The sequence below is a fragment of the Mizuhopecten yessoensis genome, unplaced genomic scaffold (assembly GCF_002113885.1).
Source record: "Mizuhopecten yessoensis strain PY_sf001 unplaced genomic scaffold, ASM211388v2 scaffold8653.2, whole genome shotgun sequence".
Taxonomy (NCBI): Eukaryota; Metazoa; Mollusca; class Bivalvia; order Pectinida; family Pectinidae; genus Mizuhopecten; species Mizuhopecten yessoensis.
This window is the reverse complement of record NW_018485985.1, coordinates 56766-83626: the sequence shown is the minus strand read 5'-3', so window position 1 is coordinate 83626 and position 26861 is coordinate 56766. Positions and strand designations below refer to the sequence as shown.

The following is a 26861-nucleotide window of genomic DNA, read 5'->3' as shown; positions in this document are numbered from 1 at the left end:
TTTTTAGATTAAAATTTACTGTCATATAATCCATTTAAAATATTATTGAAGCCTTGATAACCACGGCGAAAGCTTTCAAAAAAGATTTCACTTATCTTTAACATAAGATCAAAAGAGCCAACACCCCTTTCTTTTATATGATTGCTTTTTTACTGCGCTTTTATATAATGCATTTATTTCTATTACCCTACAATAATACTTTATAGTTTAGAAATAACGGGTTTACATAAACCATGATACGACCCATTGGTAATATTTAATTTTCATAAACATCAAACATTCAGATCACGTTTCAGATTGGAAAAAAATATCCCATTGAGAAATAATATATTTATCAAAGCGATATAAGTTGTAACAAAGTGAGCGGCAGGATTTTATAACTTTACATAAGACATTTATGCATATTAATATCTGGATCACCCTATATAAACAAATCTATTTTTTACACGATGGGCTGGTATCGAAATGATTGAAAATGACGTCAATATTAAAATGACGATCGGACGACGATTTCACGTGTCTTCGTTTCAATGGAACAGCAATGAGATTCTCATTTCTTCCTTAAATTACTCCTTCATGAAAGGTGCCCAGCAGGATGGCTGGACACATTTTAAGAAGCCTGTTTTTCTCCCGTCGCGCGATCACTCACCCTTTATCCTATTTGGTGGGAAGCATACGCGCATCTGGTCCTGTTATGGCGTTTAAACTATGGTATCAAAAGACTGTTGACAGTCTAGAACAAATGTTTCTTGTTCGGAAAGGAAAGAGATATTACATTTAACCGATCCAGAGAAAATTTGTCACCATTTATGAGACACCGTTTCATAAATAAATAAACGTATTAAACAGCAAAAGCAATTTATGTATATAAACATATTTATAAATACTCTCTTTCGTGTGCAATAATGTATTAAGAAATGAAGTAAATGGCAATAATAATTGAGATTTAACTTATTTAAGTATTTTCTTTTTCTTTGAAATTTAAAATTCATTTTTAAACAGAAATGATGCACAAGTCACAGCTCAGCATGTTTGACGGAATCTTGCTGTGAATATTTAAAATGTTTTTAATACATTCATCCATATGTACATATTTAGCTCTTACAAATAAATACATCAAGGCAACGCACTGCATGATGACAATGATTAACTTTTTTTTTCTAAACATGTCTGAACAAATTATTTTTAATTTAAGAACTAAACTAAAAATGAGAAAATAATATTTTTAATTTAGAAAGCAAATAAATAAACCATTTTTAAAGACCAAAAAACTAAAAATATAACTGCAGTGAGAATATGATTTTCATTTTGATATATATTTCTATTTTTATTTGAATCATAAAATATTCTATCAAAAATATATAAAGGCCTCGTACAATAAACATCAAGGTCTTTTATATAAACTGTTTTTTTTCTATTTTTCTCTGCTTGAATAAATAGTAATAAATCGAAAGATGATGTAGGAAAAATACAAATATAACGGAAGTCTCAATGAAATGAAAAAAAAGCGAATTGTATGGCTACAAAGTTTACCTGTGTTGATATTGTGTACCTGTATCAATATTTCTAATACGATCGCCGATTTCTCACACAAAGATTATTCAACGGTGTCAGGATCCTCTGCTTTCTTAGATGCTGAATTCAATATTCAAATCTGCGGTAATCCATATTTCAGAATGAAATCCACCATGAAATTTGTTCCCTGAGGTTCTTTCAGAATCAGAAGTGGGCTTTGATTCTAATGTAAATATGTGATATCTGGTCAGAATAAACACAACTCAACTCATATCGCTCTGGCGACATTTGGATGGCTAATCAATTTATTAGCAATATCTGTTTAATCTTCCAAGACTAAATATCAAATAAAAAGTCACAATTTCTTTGCTTTCCATTATTTAGAGACTCAAACTTTTAGCTCGCCTGAGGCTTAACGGTATGGATCAGGGTCAAAAAGTTGAAAATCTTGACTACCACTTCAACATTTGAATACCTTCTTTTCCGTGTCAAAATAAAGCCTCTGGATGACTTCCAAATTCAAGTGTCCAGTTTTCAAATGTTTCAACTGACCATATGCCCAAGCACTCTCCCGTATTTGCTTGTTTGTGCACAACAAGCAGAGAAACGGTGCCTTAAGAGACACGAAAAGAACACCAACCCCATATAATTAGAGTGTAAATATTTTGTGTAAATAACACACTTCGAGATGTAACAAAGACCGCTTGCGACTCCATGAAGACACACATGAAGTAGCTGCATACAGAAATGGAGACTAGTTTACATTGGGTATCATTTGTGAAGCACCTCAAGAACTTGTGCAAACATGTTCAGTATGCTTACACGTGGGTTGTTTGTACAAGAAAGTTAAAGGATCAGATTTAGAAGAAAAGAATTAAAGACACTTTTAGGATTCAGTTAGGAAAACAAATCCCAACAATGACAACATTGATTGTTATGATAAAACGAATATCTAGCGGATGTTATTTCGGATGATTATTAAATAAAACTTTCATTCAATATATTACATGTGTTGATAGGGGCTGGATTTGTCAACCCCCTCCAATCTTTTCAAACTAAACTATTAGGACCCAAATCACCTCCCTCTTTTAGTAATGTCATTCTTCACTCTTACTGCAGTTGCTCGGGATAGCCTTTGTTGATTTCTTAGATCCAAATTACCATAGGCAAGCTCAAACCTGGTAAGAAAGAATCCGTGCGACATATTTTGTTGAGAGCAGAACATTTTTCATAAAATTAGAAGTAGCCACATGTTTTCTCGAACAATTTATGAAAGAACTGAGAAAGCTCTCGTCATTTTCACCAGTATTTAGAGCATTAATTAATTTTGACACATCTGCGCCCAGGCTCAACAAAAATCTAATCGTCTTTGCATGGATGCACAAATTCAAGTTCTGATCATTCAAATCATCTTATTTGCATTTTCTTGTCCTTTGTAATAGGCTAGCCGTTCACGGGAACAGAAGCTCTAAGCTCGTCTGAAGATGTAGTCGTTCGCTTTCCCGAAAAAAAGTTCTTCCACCACCACATCAATGAAATCTGTCTTTTCTATGATTCGACTTACGTGTAATTCGACTTATATCGTGTTCGACTTATATGTGACAGGACTAGTTACGTTGATGACGTTTGATATGCTTCAGGAGAATGCTTAAGCTTGTCAAGTCGACGATAGAGATCCTATGTAGCTCATAAAATATATTTTCATTTATATCCGATTACGATATATTCCTAATATGTATTCATTATAATTCGTATATATCATAATATTTAAACGTTGTGGATGGTTATACTATTGCAAGTTTTATAATATGTTCGCATATAATTCAATGCTTGTATATGGTAATAATTTTTAAAAGAGCAAGAATGAAAAATATGTTAAAAAGTATTAAAACAAAAATATGTTTTCTTAGTTTTGAAATTAAGGCATAAACAATATGGGATAAAGTCGTTAGTGAACGAAGCGACCTATATTTGAGGATTTCTTCAGTTGTAATTTGCGATGTTCAACATTGTTAAAACTTCATAGATTCAAGGTCTAACTGTGTTTTCAATAATGAAAGTATGCTTAAAACACTAAAATATTGATATCTGAAAAGCATTACCTGATAAATACGAAGTTTTATTAAGTAAAATATTTTAAGATACAACTCATCTCATTAATAATAATATATATCCCGAAGTGTTTATATACACAAACTATTTATTGTTTTTAAATCTTTGATACCAAAATACATCAAGTTTGTCCTCTAGTAGACATCTATATATCAAAATGCTTTAATCAAATGTTTGATTTGACCCTGATTGAACTGCGGCCAGATTTCGTATACCAAATCTAAATCTTAATCCCGCCGAATCTCCTCTGCAGCATCGTTAGTATCAGTTTTTTTATAATTGTTGCCGTTCTGTCATATCGCTATGTCATCTTGTCTCAAAAATCAATTGTAGAGCAGAATTGTATGAAATCCATACAAGTAAACTGAATCGAACGTGAAAACGACCACTCACTTAAGCACGGCAATACCAATAATCCTTGTTACTATACATTCCCTCAGTCACTAGTTTCCCCCCTCAATGCCATTTGTTCGCCAGATCCCGGCAAATCAAGCAAAAAGCAATCTCTCTCGGCCATCACTTTTGACAAACAAATATATCACCACTGTGATACGTGATTAAATATATTGTACTCTCCCATTGCGGAAATGGACAACAAGAAACGGACCCTTCTGGTCAAGAATGAAGGTAGGCCGAACTTAATCCAGAAGGCTGGAACAAAAAAAAGCATCCTTCACTTTTGAAGTCTCCTAGGATGTCGTGTTCAATAACAAATCAAAAACTCTTGATACTTTTGTACCCAGAACGTTTGTCAATAAACTGCTAGACTTTCTCCGAACTGCTTTCCCCTTCACATAACAATCTGTCAAATGCCCATGCTGATTGCGATTGCAAGTTTCCAACGAAGGGGGCCGTTGTATGGTCACAATATTTGAATTCAATAAAGTTCAAACAGGAAAATCTGCAGGTATTCCGTACAATCCTGAAAGCTTATTCATTTTTTAACAGAATTGAATTTTAATTCCATATTCACATAGATGGCATCAGCTTGTTTTCAATGAAAATCATCCGAGTTTGTTCTCTCTGCAACCACCTGAGCTACTCCGAGTTTCCCAAATCAAAAAGTTTTTTGGAGATAGATATCCTCCTTCTTTTTTGAAAAGAATGTCCAGCTAATCAAGCGTTTCTGCCATCTGTCTTTAAGCTGAAATCGAAGATGATATACATAACTGTTATCGGCTTATAACTTATTTCAACTTAGAACATAAAAGTATCCTCCAAACAGATGTAGGGTTGGGAATAGCAATACAAAGAATGAACTATAAACTTTTCGACTGACCTGAAACACCCTCCTTACACAGGGTTTCCCACATAGAGAAGACAACCTTTAACAGAGATTCCTAGTACCAGTAGCACTATGTTGCATAAATGCCTAAAGTCCGTAAACTCTCGCGGAAGACTAGAGTTGTAACGTAATAATGACAGGGGGTTCGGGTTATGATATTGTCCGTGCTTTGTGACCGCAGTCTTTTGTACCTTACTCTCTATACATTATACGGGGTCAACGGTTATGGGAGGTTCCCGAAAACCACATGCCCCTTACACATACAACATTTCTTACTCGTAAACGACATTGGTTGGTTTACTTTGTAGCCACCCAAACCTACATATAATACAGGGGTCACTTCATCACATCAAGTAGAATGAACTCGACAACGACATTAACAAATCGTAAATACACACAAACTTCTTGGAATCTGGTCTGTTACTTAAACAGCATTCGCACAATATGAAATGTATTCTGCTGAGATGCAGGAGTATCTGTTCTTTTTTAATTTACATCAGATGCAAATGGAAGCAAAACCCCTTTTTCACAAATGTACAGAGAAAATCAAACAGACGCAGAATGTATAATGCAGTTTTGGTTACAAAGGGAAAAGAAGATACGGTTGTTGATTTGAATATTTTTTAACTTTGTTTTTCTCTTTCTTTGGTGTTTAATACAAATCGAAGCAAATTGATCGTTTTAAAGATACCTGAAACGGTTTATGCGATGAACGTTTGGCATAAATCCTTCATTTCTGGTTGATAGGAAATATTAGATATGGTTGTCTATTTCATTCATTTTCAAGTAAGAACAATGCATTAAAGGACACAAACTTATTATTTTACGTAATCAACCACAACACATCCATTAGATAATTCTAAAAATAACGCTCAAATAAAACAATATTGGGTTTAGCTTCAATTCAATATTCCTCTAGAAATAATATGCAAAATTAACAAACATCCGCTTTGGACTTCAAAGTCATGAAATTAACACAAAACATATCTCATTCCTGGATACACCATATCAGCCATAGAAACACACCTAATGCAACTCGAAAGTTCAAACGACATGCAATTCTTTTATCTTCCTCAGACCCCACTGACGCCCTTGTTAGAGTGGCCCTATCGATCATTAAGGGTCAATAATACTCACAAAGCCGTATTTTCTCTAGTCTAGAATCATAAAAAAACATGTGCTTTATAATCTGACCGTTTTAAAAGTTGTAAAATGTTTCTAATCAATTCCCATTGATGGCTGTCTTAGCTGCTCATGATGAAGAGTCCCTGCATAAATGGCCGGATAATTCGACCATTGATGTCTACTTCCGAATTTGTCATGAATTCATTCACATCCCGATTCGTGGATAGTTATAAGAAATCTGATACTTTCCTACTCAATCATTACTGATTTACCTTTAAATGTGTATGTGTTCAATTGTAAGGTAAATAGAGAACACGTGGTATTGATTAGTTACAGCTTGTATTGTGCATACGCTTTAACAGTCAACCTGCCTGAAACTCGGCCAGTGCATATACACATATTTTGTCAGCTGTGGAAATACCGAAGATCCGTACTCAGGGAGCTATAAAAACGATACAACGAAAAATGTAACAGATAATGTTATTTTTTTTGTTATTTATTTCTTGGCAGTTCATAAAACAGTGCCTTTTGTTGTAAAAAAAAAATGAGTACTAGAAAAACTTCGCAATATGGATAAGTATTTTATAATTATTCGTCCTTATCCAATTAGAGACCTGTGACAAAGCATTCTGAATATTTATATATTTAATATTCAACCAAGATTATATTGTTGCTACATTGCATCAGGTTTACGACGTTTTCAATAAAATATATAAATTTCAAAGCAGGCTGAAATGATATATCTACCTCAACAATAATGCAATTTTACTATTGATTTCATATAGTACACCACGTTGGTTTACCATTCAAAAGAGATTGACACTAAACGATATTAAAACATCTTTTTTGAATGAATCTATATATCCCATAGTGGGTAAATACCATAGGGAATATAAAGTCACCTCGTCCAAAACATCCGACCAATCCTCAAAGGGGTGGATATTCTAAAGAAACGGATCAGTGCAATGGTCAGCTGCAGAATTAATCTGACGATATATTGTTTTGGACGGAACAGAGACTGGAAGTTAATCAGCTGGCCGTGTCACAGAGAACAGGGACACTTGTAGACGTCGGAAATGAGGGATTATTAATCCAAACGCAATGTTGAAATATGCAAAGCATGAATATAGAAATCTTAATCTTCCAGCATTTGTCTGAATGCAACCGTTCATTTCCAGAGACTTTGGGAAGTACATGTACATGTACATGTTAATTTTAAAGCATGGATTGTCCAAATTAATATGCATGTTTGTATATAGGTCAAACTTGCCAAAATAAACATGTCTATCAAACTGATGTATATTAAAGTTATGAAATAATTACAAATAAATTTACATACTCAGTTAATTAATAGAAACTTAAATTGTTTTCTTAATACTACACGTACCATGTGTGCATTTTTAAACTATACATAGTTTCATTTTCCCCTGTTTGGTGCCCGAAATGATAAACAACGAGTAAATTATATCAGGTTAATCTTTTTCTGAACGAAATAATATCATACAGCAATATGAGCGTCCTTATACACGTAAATAACTGTTACATTCTCTGCCCGAAAGTGTGTAGCCTATAACTCTCTCTCTCTCTATATATATAGTATATCATTACACAAGTCAAATATATTAATCTTCTGTATTTGCTTACAGAAACATTAATAATACTTACAAACATGCACCTCTCTTTTCTAATATTTCAAAGTTGATCAACGTTCCAAAGGTACACGTTTTAACATTATGATTCCCTTGTGTAATTTGTTGAATCCGTACCTCTCCAAATGATTCATTCTCGGAATAGATAATAGACATCATTTACTTGTAGGCAATGTTACAACGTCTAAAATGTTTCTCCTGGTATATATTCAATACGAAATGTTATTTTCTGTGTACATACATGTGCGTAATATTTATAATAAGTGATTAAATATATTGGATTTTAATTTTCGAAATAAATTAAGGTATTTTTTAAACTCATAGAGATAATCAACAATCCGTATGTATCAAACATATTCAAAGATCAATTAAATATAAACATGATTAATGTATATAATTACAGAATAGTTTTTCCTCTCTATAGCATCAACACAATGGTATCTAGAAATAATACATGTTTCTATAAAAAATTATTTAATACCATTTGAAATTTAATGATTAAGTTTCTAATGCTGAATCTAATATGATATTCTATTTCTCTTTGAAACAGGTACATGTATTCCCTAATACTGAATCTAATATGATATTCTATTTCTCTTTGAGACAGATATTCCCTAATACTGAATCTAATATGATATTCTATTTCTCTTTGAAACAGGTATCTTCTATCAACCGAGTCCTACGGAACTTGTGTACTGATAATCAGAAAGTTATGGGACAAGGTGCAATGTACGATAAACTGGGTCTATTAAACGGACAGTCGTGGCCACGCCCTAACCCTTGGTATACGTCTAACATGTCCATGGCTGGATTAGGACCCCCCGCGCCTTACCCTACACATCAAAGCTCCACCCCACTCTGCATAGACAAGAAAAGTAAGTAAACTTGGCATGATCAATTGGATCTCACAATTCTTCACTTATATGAGTTTAATAGTGATATACAAATCTATATTGAAAAATATATGTTATTAAACTTTTCTTTAAATTCATATTCTCAATACAGAGTTGATTCTTGTGGCATTTACATATATGTATCATCAATACTTGTTTGACTAGTTTTGCTCTTTGTGCAACTTTTTATAATGAAATTGGATACTGTTAGCTTGTTTCATGTTTCGATAGACGGATACATGATAAGGTTATGATATTGTTACAACAATTTATAACACTTTATTTATCATTCAAAACATAATAAATATGATACATGTTTCAGTAATAGAAAATGAAACATACTGTTTAAATCATATTAGCATGTGTGTATTAGAAATAAGTTGAACAATCGATAACATATCACGAGTTTATATTGGATTTAAACACAATTAAAAGCGGAAATCAAATATGTAGTTTGAAATATACATAAAATCAAACAAACGAAATACGATTACTTTGCACTTGTCAAACGAATTATATATCAAATTCTTCGACAAAAATGTTTAATATTATACATGTCTAAAATACATTCGTACTGTAATATCGGCTCTGAAACTGGAATGAACAGGGTGCAGGAAGTTCGTGGTATTTTATTTCTATCTATCGTGCGACAAACTGTTGCCTTCATGACGAATTTAGTCAATATGGCATTCTATATTTTGCAATTGAATTCCCAAAAGAATGCAATGTCATTACTTGCAAAGCATGTGGATACTATGTAGTGAGTCTGAAAAATGAATGGAAAGTACCAGTATATTGATTTACCATACATTTATAGTAATATTTTGATGATTCGGGCGGTTTGAAAGTAGATTTATACGACTTATTTACGTCGAATAACCATTGTAAATAGATGGTCAATCAAACAGACTACAATGTTTATAAACATACAATACAAATCGATATTTCATAATAAATAATTATAGGATAAACGATGCTAAATAGTTGAAATCATCACTGCTAATAAAAACTATGGGCAAAAGATATATGCATAAGTATCAAATATACCTGACTATTATAAATGAGTATAAACGATGAATCCTTAAAGGACAAAACAGCTGTATGGTACATTGTAATTCAGTGTCAGCATACTGTATCTATTGTCATACTNGTATCTATTGTCATACTGTATCTATTGTCATACTGTATCTATTGTNTGTATCTATTGTCATACTGTATATATTGTCATTTTGTATCTATGTCTAACGTTCATCCTTTGACAGAAAGTTCAAAATGCTGTCTGTCCAAAATTCCTACTCCACTTCAATTAACATCGATATTGCCCAAATGTCCAATTAGAGTTGTCCAAAATTCTGACCTAAAATTAGTCGTCTCTCCCTCCAAGTCATGAAACAGGAAACTGTAAATGTTGGTGATGACAGACCGATATGGTGTAAGCTTCTTCATAGCTACATACAATGACTACCAAAATAGATTTGTGGTTTACAGTATTAGGGATCCATGCTAAAAACTCAAGGGTTTTACTCTATATTGGCATGCTACTTCCGGTAATAGCAACAGACCCTATCCGCAAAAAAGGCTCTTCATGCGCTTCAACGTATTGTCATTATTTTTCTTCATGCATGTGAAATGGCGCGTGTTTTGCGTAGATGCAATGGAGGTGAACGTAGCCAAGTCGAACAGTTAACCCCCTCTACCTTTCGAGCTCGCTTTTAACGCAGACTACGTAATTATGAAATCCTATTCTAAGTGAATACACTTGGGTAATTTTACCGTAAAGAATGCACAAACAAGTTAATTATGGTAGATTATGTATGACATAGAAATCTAAGTTATCTTGTTTTCTGAGATGGAATCCATGCTTAACTTGTCAATGACAACTTCCGGTTACGTTGTTTTTGTCTCATTCTTTTTATTCACTATCAGTTCTTTATCAATATTGTGAAACTCGTGTGATGAACGTTCATTTATAAACCACCAACAGGGTTCCAATCAAACATGCATATCCCAGCTGGCTTTACATGCAGACAGAAGGTACAAAAACTACCAAACTTAATTTGAAATAATTAAAAGTTGAATTATGCATACGAATTAATACAAAGAGAAATACAAAAATAACATACATATCTTTACAGCTGATTATTACTTTTGTCATTAACATGCCAGATACATAATGAGACAAATGCGATAACACCGTTTAGAATTGACAACCCCATTATAATTAACCTTAAACAGAACAAATCCGAAGTCCCTGGAATGATAATTACAACAGTCAAAACGAAGGCAATGCACAAAATAAGTATGATTATCTTACAAACATGGACATCAAGTCTATTAATATTTCCTGTTTTTGATTTGGTAAATATTAATATTCTCTTAGTAATCCTGGAGATTTTTAAGAATCTCATTAAAGGTAGTAAAACCATAATGCGACATTGTATTATGACACACGGGAGATACTGGGGTACCCTACATCCTATAGGATCGTTCATGTTATTGTTACAATAAAAAGGATTTTTAGAAAATTGCTGCTTTTCTAAACAATTAGAATGATGTTACTGTCCATTGAGGCGTTGTGTGAAAGGGAGTTTGGTTTCACGTTATTACATTCTCGTCATACAACACCACACAAACACGTAATTGTCTTCATAAAGCGGTGTCTTCACTTCGCGAGCATATGGTAAATTATTAAACCCAAATATAGCCAATCGCATTTATTTTTCATTGAATCCCATTAAAGCACGCGGTACGTTTTACGCTATGGAGCTGGTTCCTCGTTGTTTTCGTGTAAGAGTTTACACACACGCACAGCATGAGTGTAAATGTTGGTTATGTAAAACTGACAGAATCATATCCACAATGTTCATAATTCACTCAGAACGGGAGATGAAACGTCTTCTTTGATTTTTCATATTCTTCGGTCCGCTCAGCTTTCATTTGTTAGAAATGATCGCTGATGCGTATAGATTAATATAGCCGCCTTAAAGTGCGTATAGTTCGCCAGTGTCTAGCAAGGATAGGGTGATTAAGAGGTTATCCCTAGGTGCTGGGCACCGACGTACGGCTTCAGAGCGTGGTTCCCAATCTAAGTCGGCCGAGGCAATTGCAAAATAGCAAGTCGTATGGTCCCACCTCTAACCAGTTAAAGGATGAATATTTCATAAATTTCCCTTTTAATAACCAAAGTTGGTAAAATAATGTGAAGCGGAGCGACATCGGAGTGTCTCGGAGGCTTGGAAAATTAAATTAGCGCTAGAACGGTCCCTTCTGTAACACACCAGATCATTAGACGATTTTCCAATTGGATGCCGACAAAAGGAGAAAACCAGTCGTTCTGCTCTGTAAGCCGTTAAAATAGGGTTTCGATGATACAATCAGATCCAGCCTCCGGCTTCTTCCCTAATAGGGTACGCGCATAGCAGGTATTTCATTTCATAATTACAAATTTTCATCGCAAGCTCCGATTGAGTAAGACAGACATTCTCATAAACGCCTGGTAAAAATGATAATCCAAACTTATAAGGAATGTGTTCCTGCCGTGGAATACAAACAGATCAAACCTTCCGAGGAACAAGATGAGTTGCGCTAGACCGATCTCCAGTAGAGAGAGTGATTGTAGCCTTCCCTACGAAATACCGCTACATGTGGTTATGACCTTTTACCTTTTCTCCCATTACCTTTTCGTTTTCAAAATTAGCCTTACCGTTTGCTACCCGGATGAATACTTGTCTGCATTAATAAAGAGATCAAATGCATACCAAGAACTTCCTCACAGCGGTCTAGAAATGGTTGTATTCACACTTGTTCTCAATATGGTGATTTTTCCCATCATAATTTAAGATGAAAGTTATGTTTTTGATAACTTGGATCTTTTATCAGTATTAAGTAGTACCATGCCTAATGTAATAGAACAGTGTTTCATTTAGCGTTGTGTATTTATACATGTTAGTTTCATTTAATATTCTCCCTAAATCTTCTTAAAAAATATTAATATACCCATTAAATCTGTACTTTTTTCAATCTAACGACTTCATTAGTTTAATAACCTACCTATGCACAAATATGCACAACAATGAATTTGCTTTTCGCACCATCTGGCGTTCATGTGTACCCTGATGCACAATGTTGAAGACAGGCATGTCTGATTGAAGGGTATTACACTGAAAATGAAAGTGAAACTCTCTAATACCTTTGGCAATATGCAACACGTCACAATTGCCGGAAGCTCAGTTACAATAAGGAAATAATAACAAAGTGTCGACCCATAGGAAGACTTGGACGACTCCATTAAACAAAGTATTAGGCTGAACTGTAGTAGCCATTCAAGTCTTGGACAATCGGATATTTTCACAATGCTTAAGATGACTTTTGGACGAGAGAGAAACACTTGTGTGTATTGTCCACCGTCGTCTGACTGTCTGCAGCACCATTGAGGACTCCAGACTAATCCGTTCACATATAAATATGGATTCCGAACGAAAGATTTAAAACACCGCTATTTAAAGAGCTCTCTGTACATTCTTAGGGGATCTTATTCTGTTCTGGCGAAGTATCCTTTTTATTATTTCCCATAAATACATTTAGCGCCTTTGACTGAATAATCGCTTCACAGTAAATAACAAAAAGGTTACACATTAAGAAACCTCTACAGGGTTGTGCAATGCGTAGCTGGTAAGATTGTTTTATGAAAAGTAAATCCGTCTTAAGAGGTTTACGATGATCAATTCAAGGAGAATTTGTAAGAACAAAATTGTCCTGTAGAAATCTCAGAGCACAATATTGACTTTACAGCTAAATTACTATTTTCAACAATCATCTGGTGGCGCCAGTCGTTCTAATCGCTGAAAAAATTATTATCCAATTTTTAAATACTTTAACACCTTTAGTTTAGAAAACTTGTACTGAAATACAAGATACACTTGTAAGGTCGGAAGGGCATTCCTTTTGAACGGAAACCAATTCTTGATCGGATTAAACGCCAAACAAAATCTCTCAACAGTTTGCTGGGACACTCATTACAGAAATCAGAAGGAACTTTAATCTCCTATATCATAAACATTGTCAATACACCCCATAGAGCTTCCCAAACAACACAAACAACCAGGATTGTGCAAGTTCTGCCTGCAAGCTATCGTATGTGTATTTCAACGTGCAAGAATGTTAATTACATCTCTGTATGACCTTCGTGTAACTACAGGTGTTATGTTTATACGTCTATCAGCGTATATTTCTGCCGGTTCGGGGTGCTTATAACACGTCTACCTGACTGATCCAATTGAAGATGCGTAAAACTGTCACGCTCGATCGCTCTGCCCATTCTAGCGGCTACCTATGTATGAATGAATCGATACACAATGGCACCATATACACACACATTTATATCTAGGTCACGTGACTACTCTAGGGGACGTAAATAGCTACGCGTGTAGTAAATCCTAAACGGACTCAGCGTGTCGCTATTTTTAAAAGGAATATATATATCTACGTAGTTAATTTTTTGCATTTACACGTAACATTGTAATTATTATATGTTTTCGAGAGTGGTTATTCTAGTTACAAAAACAATTTATGATTATTCTTTCTATCTTGACATCTTTATTCGTTCTTTTTCTGTTCCCAATTTAGGTTTCAGTAAAGATTACTGTTTTGAAGTCTTTTGATATACTTTTTAACATGAATGTCAATACGGAACGGTGTATTTATTTAAAGGCCTTTTTTTCGACAAACCTTATTTTTAAAACTAAAAACGCATTATTTAAGATATTCCCACAAAGGGAAATGAGCGCTATCATATGAATATATTTTTGTGGAAATTATATTTGCGTAAATATCGTCCAGGATAAATTTGATAAAAAAGCGTTAAGACGGACATTTTCTTTTATTTATTCGAAATGATTTAAGTATTTATCTCCTGTGTGTGTTGTACGTTGTCCCTGGTATAATAGTTCACCGCCTTGTATCACTATACACATCATACGTACATAACATATGTCATAGTAAATTCCACTTAAACAGTTTTAACTGCATTTTCTTAAAATTGCATCAGCATAATAATAGATGAGTCAAATTTTCAAATGATTGGAAACCATTATTAGAATTTGAATTATTTTGGAGTTAATTACAAAAGGGTTATCATTTTTGATCCGTGGTTATTTTAAAATATTTGGCTTTTTAAAGTTTAAGTAATTATGAAAATGTTAGCTTTTTTAAATTTTACCCGAATGTCGCTAAGCCAATGAATTTTTATTAAAGATAGGTAAGAACATATGAGGCCTATACCATGTCTTTTACATCAAACATATTTTTTATTGTGGATCACTTTTTAAAAGGAGATAAATGATGTAGAAATGTATTATTATATTAATTTAGCATCTTGGAGTGATGATTAATTATAAATGATAACAAAGAGGTGTCAAATCTTCAAGTAGCAATCTTGCTTTATCATTCTGTCCTGTGGTCACGGATATGGATGTCATCGATTTAATTCTAAAATGTATTTAGAGATCATTATCACGCGCTTGCCCAGTGGTCATCTCCTCACGCCCTTCCGTCCCGTATCGGAGACTCCATCATCAGCGGCCACATCCCCTGGTAGAGCTATCTAAACATATTGTATGACATATGTTTTGTCAGACAAATTTGTCCTCGGGAGCTACCTAAATTTAAAGCCGGACAAAAGTCCGGCTGAATCCTATCAGATATAAACACGATGACCACGATGTCTCGCTCTGGCGAGCTCGGACCGCTGATACTATTTGATAATTTGTTTCAATCTCGCGCCTCGAGGCTCACATTCGACTTGGCTGACATTGATAGGATTTCCGTACGAGAAGAGATAGCTTCACCTGTATGACTTATCTCGACGGTCCGGGCTATCAAATAAACGAGCATAAGGATCTCAACAAATAAACCGACAAATAAAAAGATAAGACACTTTAATTAGATTAGGATATTAATCAAGATTTAGTCTTAACAGGTTTCGTTGATTTATTGACAATCCAAAGTAGCATTTGGTTCTCAAAAATATTTTATTTGCAAAAATAAAAATAAATAGATTTAATGAATAAATAATCTTATTCTAGTATTAAAATGATCACCGTTGAATTGCTTAATGTGAAAGTGATGTTACATTTATAAATACAATGCTGTGGAAATATTATTCCTTTAAATTGTGAACGTTTATTCTTCTAGGTCTAGATTTATACTCTCCCGACATAATTTCTCGGTGTTATAATGATATCAGGAAGAGAAGAATAGGAATATAATAGTGAAACATATTACTCATTTCAAATATTTCTTATGATGCAGACAATTATAGATACGTTTGGGATATTAGAATAATAAATAGTTATATTCATACAATGCGAACATATTGATTGATGAACAAATGTAAAAACAAATCTATATGTCAATAGACATCTGATGGTAGTTCTGTCATTTTATGTTTTAATATTTCAAAGAATAATGCCATACAAAATGACTACATTTCACAAATTATATAGAATAGAATCCCAGGTATTTCATATTTAATGAAATGAGGTCAAGACAAGGAAAAGAGCAAATTAAACAAATATATACTTGGCTTTTATTTATTCAGTGTTTATAATGTATAATGTTTACTTTTTCTACACTTATCCCCTCATAACCTCGAAGTCATTGAACCGTGTTATTACCTTGTACCCAAGGGACTTAGAGCCATAGTCACGGTTGTTAACTCCTGGACGCACTGGACACGCCCATCTACCCTTTCATTAGAGGTCTATCCCCCGTAATTTTGCGTCGGGGTTTCTAGAGTGCAAATGAATTTCATTTTGTCTTTAAATTACTCTAAACTACATGGAGTTGTGGTCAGCATTTATTTCTATAGTGATATTGCCAATGTGTTTTTTAAGATTGTGTTTATGGAAGAAAATACTTATTGAGAAATACAACCTTTGAAGAAACATGTCTAGGCATAGGTTTTTTAGATGATAAAAAACTTTGAATAAATTGACATAATTATTTTGACATGTTGACAGGGGAAAAGAGTTTGGTTTTCAATACGTCCTTCTGTTCTGCCTTTAAGTTAAAACAAAATTAACCAAGGTTGTTTTCTATCGCAAAAGCTTGACATGAATACACCTTCCTAATCATTCTTGAGGAAACCCTTGTTCATTGTTGACATGCTGCCGTTAATGTGTATTGCCCTTCCTTGTTATTTACTAGAAGAACACATCCTGTGATCTTAAGTACCCAATTAATGACGTTTGGGCCTCTTCTCCTTATTAGCATGGTTCCAAGCATTGTCATTTAATTGCTGCAGTAAATACAGGAAAACTCTTGACTATTTGACAAATACAGTTCCTGAGGCATTTAACAGGATTGCAGATTTCAAGAATCTGTTCTATTGTTTTATGGATATTATTGTTTTTGGTCAAAATATTGAAACAGAACTACAATTATATTTAATTAGATTTTCTGTCTTCATTATGAACGAGCTTGGAAAAAACTATTCAAATTCCCATCGAGACTGTTCATAGTTGTGTAGATGCATGAGTTAAAATGAAAGTTATCGCGACATCCCTGTACAGATACTTCCGGTAAACCACGGGCCACATGAAGTCGGTAGTGTCGCGTCCTCACTACCATTGTACTGACATGAAAGCTCCAGAAATATCCAGCACGCGCAAATAAATGTGTATTCATTTGCTGACGACCATGCATATGGTAACTGTTAAAGTCCATTGCAGCAGTAGGCTTTGATGTTAAGTGAAAAGTACTGTCGTGCCATCTACAACAGGTAAAATGATCACGGGAGCTTAACAGTGAATGTCTCTCCTGTGTCATTATTTACAAATTAAAACTAGATTAAATGCTGTTCATATAAAACGGTCTCAAATAGACATATTTAAAAACAGATGATTTCGCTTATAATTAATATCGATTTGCTATCCCATTTAGACATCTTTTTATAAACGAACACCATTTTAAGCTTAGTATGTAGATAACACAAATTGAAGCTGCCAGGTTGTTAAATCTGTTAGATTACAACATTACAAACTACGCTATATTCCCACGTGGTAATGAATCATTAAACACGTATCAACCTTTCATAAAGAAAATAGCATACAAAACTCTGCAGGCCTAAGACAACAACAGCAGTGTCGAACGTACCATCCTAGGGTGGCAGGGGTGCCATAACATGAGGCTAGTTTAATGAAAAGCGAACTTTCCATTATAGAACAGGAAGAATGAAACAAATGAATGAAAAATACAATAAGAAAGCTAAAGATGAGTGCCAAACTTGGTTGATTCAATTATTGAAGACTTTCTGAAGCTTGATGTTATTTTAGCTTATCGTGAAATAAATGAAGCACCGTATACATGTGTTTGTTTGTGTTTCAGGTAATGACAGTTCCGCATCAGAAACGAACAGTGAAAATCAGAATGGGCACACGGATGAACAGGTGCGCTTACGCCTCAAACGCAAATTGCAGAGGAACAGAACCTCATTTACAGCTTCCCAGATTGAGTCGTTAGAAAAAGGTGAGTGTGTCAGAGGGACGGGGGTGTAGTAATCTTACTTGAAACTAACTTCTGGTATATTTTATTAGCAGTGAAGCATACACAAATCATCATTCTTGATTCTTGATTACCGATTAACTTTAAGAATCACGTTTTTTACTATGTTCCTCTGATTATATAAACCAGAATTAAATTACTGTTACTTAATCCATTAAAGGACGAAAATATTTGAAAAGAAAAAGATTATTTAAAGGTTAGGAGTTCTTTAAGTGTTACTGTCAACCATGTTAACATAGTAATACAATACTTATATATTTTTGTATTTATGCACATATTGACTTATTAATTAACTAACCGAGATTGCAGCAATCACGATTCGTCAATGCCAAAGTATAATCAATAGTTACCGTGTAGTAAACCAGCAATAACGTTCAAATTCAGTGTTAGAAATAAACATTCACGTATTATTTTAAACTTACACATTATGGTATACATAATCCATGCGGAAAAACGTTGTTATTCATCCGATTTGTTTTCTAGGCATGTCCAAACTCAATGAATAATGATTTAATTTTAATTTGAAAATGATTGTGATCGAAATATAGAAACTGGATAATTAGTCAGAAACGACAAATATACAATATTTATTTTTAATGGAATTAGGAACTCATAAATCTAACTCATGCTGGGTAGGGTATAAAACACTAGTGAAAAACGGAACTCTCCAATGTTTTATGTTGGTATCGTCTTTACCTTGGGGATTGGTTTTAAGCTCGATCAATTTATCCTATTAATTTTACTGCTTAATAACGAGTATCATTTATTTTGTCAGGTGAAACTATTTCGCAATGAATTAATATAATGGAATTATTGAAGGTGATATTTTTTCAATTGGACTTTTTTTTCTTTTCAATTCATTAAACCAATGAAATACGAATCCCCTGATACGTATTGTGTTCCCGTAGAGCAGCAATACATCATTCAGTGATAACAAAAGTCAATCATCTCCTTTTCGTTATTCGCTTCATTGTGACAAATATATTGTTATTCAATATAAAAACAGCGACATTCAACATTATTATCCTGTTTTTATATTGTTCAAATTAACCTGAAAATCCAATTCCACGTCCCATCGGGAAATATAAACGATTGCAGATTACAGAGTTACATATTTTGTTGAATCAACAAACTTGTGCACATTATTTAAATTTTGAATAATTAAGATAATTATTGTTCTACATGTTTAAAATATTGTAATTTTTGAAACAAAACACTGGATAAGTCGATGCATCATGAATGGTCATACCTTTAAATCCATCATATATTAACTAAATCCATGAAATGCTGATTATATTACTTTATATTATTGTTTCTATATTCAAAAACGGAGAATAAACAGGTTTTTCTAAAGTCCTCCTTTTTCTGTTTATTTTGTAGAATTTGAGCGGACGCATTATCCAGATGTTTTTGCACGTGAGCGGTTAGCTCAAAAAATTGATCTCCCTGAAGCCAGAATACAGGTAAGTCACGTGTTTATTTTAAATTTCTTTGTTAAATCGAATTGAGTAACTGATTTAAATATGACTGTGCTAAAATTATCATGTCCTATAAATAATTCATTTCACGTTGAAAACAAAAACTTACCAGAACGTTTTAGTATATTTAAAACGGTTTTATATAAGTTGTACCTGCGAATATGGCTTCTTTATGTATATCTTAGGCTATAAAACTAGTTTCATTCCAATTAACGTACATGGAATGCATTGCAACTTTTACAAAACATACGGAATTTTGTCTGAAGATGTACAAGCATTCTTTGATTAGAATACTTGTTTTACTACTCAGATAAAAAACAATCATTCTGAGTTTCCTAATTTCAAAAGGACAAAAATGTTATTTGTACCTGTTATCAGTTTTCATTTTCATTTACGATTACCATTTATTTTTGTAGGTATGGTTTTCAAATAGAAGAGCAAAATGGAGAAGAGAAGAAAAACTACGTAATCAGAGAAGAGAAGTACCGAATGGATCTACGAGACTACCTATCAACAGCAGCTTTCCGAACGGAATGTATCCGTCAATACATCAACAAATAGGCACCATTGCAGAGCCATACAGGTATATCATCGTTGTGGATTTACTACGTTCGAGGTTTCTTCTTCGTGATGTCATAAGTCGTGGACGTTTAAAAATAATATCAAATAAACTATTTCAACCAATCTTTTTTTTTATATAGCATGGCTTATGTAATATGTAACATATAAGATCTAACCAGCAAAAAGTGTAATAACATGACAAAGCTAGCATCTATAATTTTAACTGACTTTTCTACATAATCTTTTATATTGTATATCTTAAAAATTATAGGAAAACTAATTGTCAACATTCATTTTTTTAATAGTTAGGAATGAAATAACGGTTTCTGTATAAAATACATATTTGATCACCAGATTTGTTGTTTTATTACATGATATATTTGCATTTTCGCACAGGTTTTGCCTACAGTAGTGATATTGCATTAGAAGGTTATTAATTATATAATTTCGGTCAATCTAGTGATACTATCACTGTATCTATTATATGGTACAATAGTTAATACGATATAAGTATTGTCGTGTTTCATTATTACAAATTTGACTGAATTCATACCGAATCAAACAGAACCAAAAAATAGAGTTCATATCATATACGATATATTGTTATTTGTTGTAGTACAATGCCCACCGTACCAACATACTCGCTTGCAAACAATCTCCAGACCAACCCTGCCTGTCTTCAGTCCGCAAACACCTCATCTTACTCCTGTATGTTACCAGGTGAGTCATGGTCATAAATCCCCTAATCATAACACCGTATTATGCCTGCCAGGTATATGTCATATTTGTATGAGACACATATTCGTACCACTGTTCAGCCCTGGTAAACAAATGTATCTGTTCGATGACTCTGCAAGCTGCCATTCCCGGATATTTATTTCGATACGTTTTGATTTCTATATCTATTTGAGAGCTTTAAACTGACTTTTTCACTGTTCTTAAGAATGTATCAAAATGCTGGAGTATTAGGGTTTGCTAAACATGGCAGATCCTTGCTTAGTATGTTATTTGTGTACCTCCAATTAGTAACAGCACTTGCAATCTCTGCAAAAGCTCATCAGAATATTCTTTTCGTTCTTCGAAACGCAGCTTAACACCTCATGATTTATGTTTGTCACAACTCAAATTCACGATACCTTGGCTGTAAAATAAAGTATTCGAACCATCGTCCTTAATGAAGCCAGTGGTAGCGATATTAGAGACGTTTTTAAAGGTTATTGATTAAATATCAACGAATATTAAACTTACGCTGGAATGTCTTTGTATACGAGAAACGTGATATTCTCTGATTCATACATATTTTACGACCTGTATCCTGTGTTATAAGCCTTCACAATGGTCGTTCTCATGGCATTTGATTGGGCAATATAACTTGGACTAGTGGGAAATTGGGAAATATTACCCGAGACAAGAAAGAAAGGTTCTGAATGTTGTGTCATGTGTATGGATTTTTACCAGAAGCACAGTAGGCATGCGTTTTATCTTTTAATCATTTTTAGAAATATTTGCATCCTTTGTATCGTTCATATTTATTTCCCGAACTGCTAATATGGAATTGTTTATTTTTCGATTATCAGTTTGTATATTTTCCCCTAATAATGTTTTTTTCATACTGTTATTTTGTTGATAAGCGTTAGCATGATAAATAGTTGTTTTATCTAATCATAATTTGTAGAGATATATTTTTCTTGCGTCTCATTGGCTTATGTTATTGGAGTTTCGTATTGACTCTAACCTTAGACTCTGTTTCATGTTGCTTCCATAATACTCTTTTCCCCTTTCCATCCATCGCTGAGTGATATATTAAATATTTAAGGTTTGTATTTCACTCCATTTTTTAAATATGAAATATGTATATTTTTACCATTTATTTATTCCCCAGACTACTCTGGCCGCGGGTACGATCCTCTGTCTCTTAGCAGCTACTCCCGTCCCCCGTGCAACACCGCAGCAAGCATGCAGAGCCATATGGCGCACAATTCCCATAATGGATCTTCTACGGGTAAGTTCTCAATGGCTACTCCCTACGAATAATAAGCAATCAAAGAGAGGTCGCGCCATTAGCCATACATGGTACAGAAATCGGCAACCTTGCCGGAACATCTGTTTGCCTCCACAAGAGGAGATCATGATGATTTTCCTTTTGTTTTGGTGTCTCATCGGGCCCTCTTAATATCATTTTGTGGTCTGATGTTCCTCACCTATGTTGAACTTTTATGTTTTTTTTGTAATCACCTGTAGTTACCTAATGGTGCCTATACCAAATTCCAAAAAAGTTTGTAAACTTTTTTCTAATGTTATTATTAATTTCAGAACATGTAATTTGTTTTTCAGTCTTACAAACAGAGTAAGATAGACGTCCTGCCTTATAAGTAACTGTGTTTTGATGTGCAATTTAAAGTCGAAATAGTTATATACATATTGTTTTTGTGTTTCCTTAAACCAAAACTACTTATTTAATTAAAAGAGACCGACAGTTGGAAAGCCCTACACTCTATTTTATGTATATTAATTTAATGTTTACTTTGAGTTTGCGTCTCCTTTTTTTCTACCTCTCATTCACTCATAAGTCATTTATATAAGACTAAATATTATCATATAAATTAATGATATATTTGTTTAAGTCAAGGAATTGGTCCATTTGACTGATTAACAATAACTAATTATTAAATGCCATCGTATTTTGCTTATTACAGGTCTTATATCTCCGGGTGTGTCAGTTCCAATACAAGTGCCCGGGGGTGGGCCACAGGACATGAGTGCTCATCATCATATGGGGACAATGCCAACGCAATATTGGCCTAGACTACAATGATAGTTCCATAAACACATCCTATATGTGATGACAATTTGTCCAAAACTTCGGAAGTTATCTTCCCGAAACTCAAGCTCAGTCGTGCTATATTATGATTGGTCCAGATGAAGTCAACCTCCGAATCTGACCAATAGGTAGAGAATAAATAACGCGATATTCCAATATATAAGAAAAGAAGGATACTCTCTGACTGGCAAACAAATCTGGATTCGGTGACATCGGAATGTGACGGTTCATCATCGATATTATTTAAGCAACTGTTATTATTGCAGTTATGTGACAAGGAACAACCGAATGAAGAATTCACAAAGCGAAAACAGTCAGTTGTCTGATAGACATTTCTTTGAAAAGAGGAAAGAGGATGTTGCGACCGCAGTGCAGCAGCCATAAACAATGTCTATTTTGGTTTCCAGACACTGGGTCTGCAATGCTGTTTCAGCTTTTCTGAAATTGGATTAAATGGACACAGAACATGATCTGGAACTGCCTATAAATAAGAAACTGTTCGGTATCTGTGATCAAACATAGTATCAACTATTCATTGCCAGTATTTAGTGCTCAGGAAATTACTCTATATCGTGGCGCACCCTACCGGTAGTGCTTCGAACGATTTGTCATTGGTAACCAATAGTTACGTTAACAGTCAAGGGCCGCCATTGGTCCGCCATCTTTGTTATCATCGTTGAAATCCGTGTTCACGAAAGCCGCTCAGAAGCGATTGGTAAATAATGGGGGACATTAAGGATAAGAGTCCTAAAATATCCAGTCAATCACAAACATCACAGCGACGTTCGGATGGATTCTCAAGATTTTAGTTCGAATGTTCAAAGTTGGGGCAAATTTGTAAATGTAGTGTAGAACGATACAATTGCTCTGTTGATCGCAAGCGTCGCTACATTGCTTGACCTGACGATTACAATGTTAGTTCTAAGTTGTATGTACAAATTGGTATTGCTATAAAGATTCTTGTTTTAATTGAAACAAATGTTGGATAATTTGACGCGATATTTACCAAATGGTGTTTTTAGCATCAACCTAAAGCTCAATGATGAGAATGATTTTGTCAATTTCTGTCATTGCTGTCGTTTTCAATCTTAAGACGTACTTATCTTAATTTGACTTAATGGAAAAGACGCACGATATTTATCGAAACTGTAGAAATGTATGTGAAGAGGACAAGCATTAACTCAATATAGATGTATTCTATTACAATTCTTGCCTTGGTTTATGTTGCACATTTTAAGCAACGTATACTTATTTGCACGATACAAGGTAATAAATATGTGGCACAATTTTTTTCAATCTTTTGGCTGTTTATATTGGGAAAAAAAATCAATAACTTTTTACCTCTACTTTTTTATAAACATAAATTGAAACTTTTGATTCAAATATTAATATAAACTATTGCTAAATTAATTCTACGCGCTAGTGTATCCGACGCATTGCTTTTACAAAGGCAAATACAATATATATGCCTCCATGCACAAATTATCAGAGAAAAATATCTTTCGCGTAACTTATGTAAAAAAGAATACAGTTCATTTTTGAAAATAATAAATAGCGTAAGAAAATCACATTAGTATTTGTAATAGTTAGCGTGAAAAGGTAAATGTTTTCTATATATAAATATATAGCTATATACATATTGTCTTACGAGCTCAAATTTGTTGTTCTTATTTGTCATAGATATTCAGAAAGTGAAGAGTGTCCATATGTTATAAGACGATAATCGGTCGTAAGAGAAGAGAGCATGTATCGTCTGATTGCCTATATGTTCTGTGAGTTGATATCTCAAAAGAAAGTGTGAATGTTTTTATATATGTATTACATTTTAAATCTTTATTGTGACATTTTACACAAACATTACACGATAAATAACACACAATGTACCTGAATCTCACAAGTTCACTTATTTATTATATGTACATAACGTTTGTTATTTTTTTATAGTATTTGTCAGATTTAGTTAGCTCAGAAAAGAATATACTTTTCTGTATTATGAAGAGCACTTCTCAACTTGAGTTAATTGTGCTCCCATCCCATCCAAAAGAGACCCTTTTTTTGTTATATTATTGTACTAAAGTTTGAAAAGAAATACGCAATTTTTTGTTATGCTACAATTAATGATTGTTTTCTTTTTGTAAAAATGCTAACAGTTTGTTAGGGTTATGTCTGCAAAGTTATTCCCCATGTGCCCCCTCTCCTGTCTCCGGAGCCCTGCTACTCTGTGAGTGATGGTCTTAGTAATTGTGATCTCAACCTGCGTTCAATACCTCCAAGTATGATGATATCTTGCAATGCCATGGTCCATTGTCATAACGATTATGACATGTTTTATTTCAAAACAAAATAATATCTTTAAAATATTAGATTTCTTTTTTAACTTCTTCAATGAAATAGACATTTTAATTAATCAATGTAACAAGTAATGGAATGATATGGCATTGATTCATCAAACTTGGATCTACTGGACTCAAATTCCTTTAGCTCCGAAATGGTAAAACAGTTATATCAAGACTTATACTAGGGTCTGCTCAAAAGTATTAATCAATTTTAAGTCATGTAAGTCTCAGTTTAGAACAGTCAATATGTAAACGATAATCTTTCATTGAAAATTTATATTCAACTTTGAGCGAAATCCTTGCTTGTGAAATGGCTTGAGTCTTGAAAAGTTTTATTATTTCGGGGTCAATTTTTATTCATCCGAACAACATACCTCGCTTTTTGCATATTAGTGTTCATTTATTGACGATTCTACTTTAGAATTGTCTTACATCACAAAGCCAGCAAAATTAATGATATGTTAAATAAATAGCAATAAAACTTTACATTGTTTCTTTGAGTTTTTCTTGATCCTTGCATGCAACAAGCATTTGTATAAATGCTCATGTTTTTTTTTTATTCTTGATTAATGCTGAATAACAAAGCAGCAAATTTCGAAATTTGACTGACTTATAGTATTATTTACTCCATGTTTTTTCAACAATTACAGAAAATGTTTATCAAAGAATCAATATAGGCTTAACAACAAATACTTTTGTTCTTTCTCCCACTTAGGTGCTTTTTGAAAGATTGTAACCTTTTGCTGACGAACTTCATGTGACAGATTACAAAAGGTTTAATTACAAATATTTAGATAGGTTCCAAAATTAGATATGTTATATATCAAATTATATTTAATTATATAAATATTTCGGTCTAAAAGAAAGACAATATGAATAAATAATTTGTTACTTTATTCAGAAAACAAATTTGAAATAATCCTTGAAAGTGTTAATAAATACTTGAAAGAAAACAAGAGAATACAAGCGTGTAAACACAATGTAGCTCAAAATCAAATCGATAAAGATTTACACTGAGAACCTTAAAAATACAAGACGATTAAGACTGGGTATTCTGGAAAAGATAAGCGTCTCCCTCTTCATCGACGACACCCGCAATGGAAATCCAGATACAATTCAAACGTTATCACGTTCTCAAACTGGGAACCGGGGTTGTGATAACAAACCTATTAAGAACACGTTTGAGCATATTCAAATATGTCGATATTCATATCAAATGAAAACATGATATCTCTCAGGGAAAACCTGATGAGGACCGTGAGATCTGTTAAACGCTTCATCGAAATGCCTAGAAGAAGATGAAGAAGAAAAAGAAGTCAGAGTGGAGAAAATTGTGCTTTCTTGTTATCACATTTTTATTGATTCGTTAAAATCATCTCTAAAAGGAATTCCAGTCCTGCAAATTTAACAAAAACAACAGAAATATGAAAAAATAATTCCTTGAAAACAACGATGCAGAAAAATAATATGTTTTATTCATCAGCAATGCAAACAATATACAAATTACCACATAGTTCATTACACT

General features: G+C 33.4%; 1 protein-coding gene across 4 annotated transcripts in view; it reads left to right on the top strand.

Moving 5' to 3' along the window:
• Nucleotides 1-25812, top strand: part of LOC110445109 (paired box protein Pax-6-like) — a 74122-nt gene extending 48310 nt beyond the window's left edge. For all 4 annotated transcript variants that reach the window (XM_021489510.1, XM_021489509.1, XM_021489508.1 and 1 more), the window contains 7 exons: nt 8345-8561; nt 17964-18104; nt 19521-19603; nt 20035-20201; nt 20796-20899; nt 22062-22181; nt 22876-25812. In XM_021489510.1, coding sequence (XP_021345185.1) covers nt 8345-8561; nt 17964-18104; nt 19521-19603; nt 20035-20201; nt 20796-20899; nt 22062-22181; nt 22876-22994 — 951 coding nt within the window. In that variant the 3' untranslated portion in view covers nt 22995-25812. The remainder of the gene's footprint in view (nt 1-8344; nt 8562-17963; nt 18105-19520; nt 19604-20034; nt 20202-20795; nt 20900-22061; nt 22182-22875) is intronic.
• Nucleotides 25813-26861: the final 1049 nt, after the last annotated feature.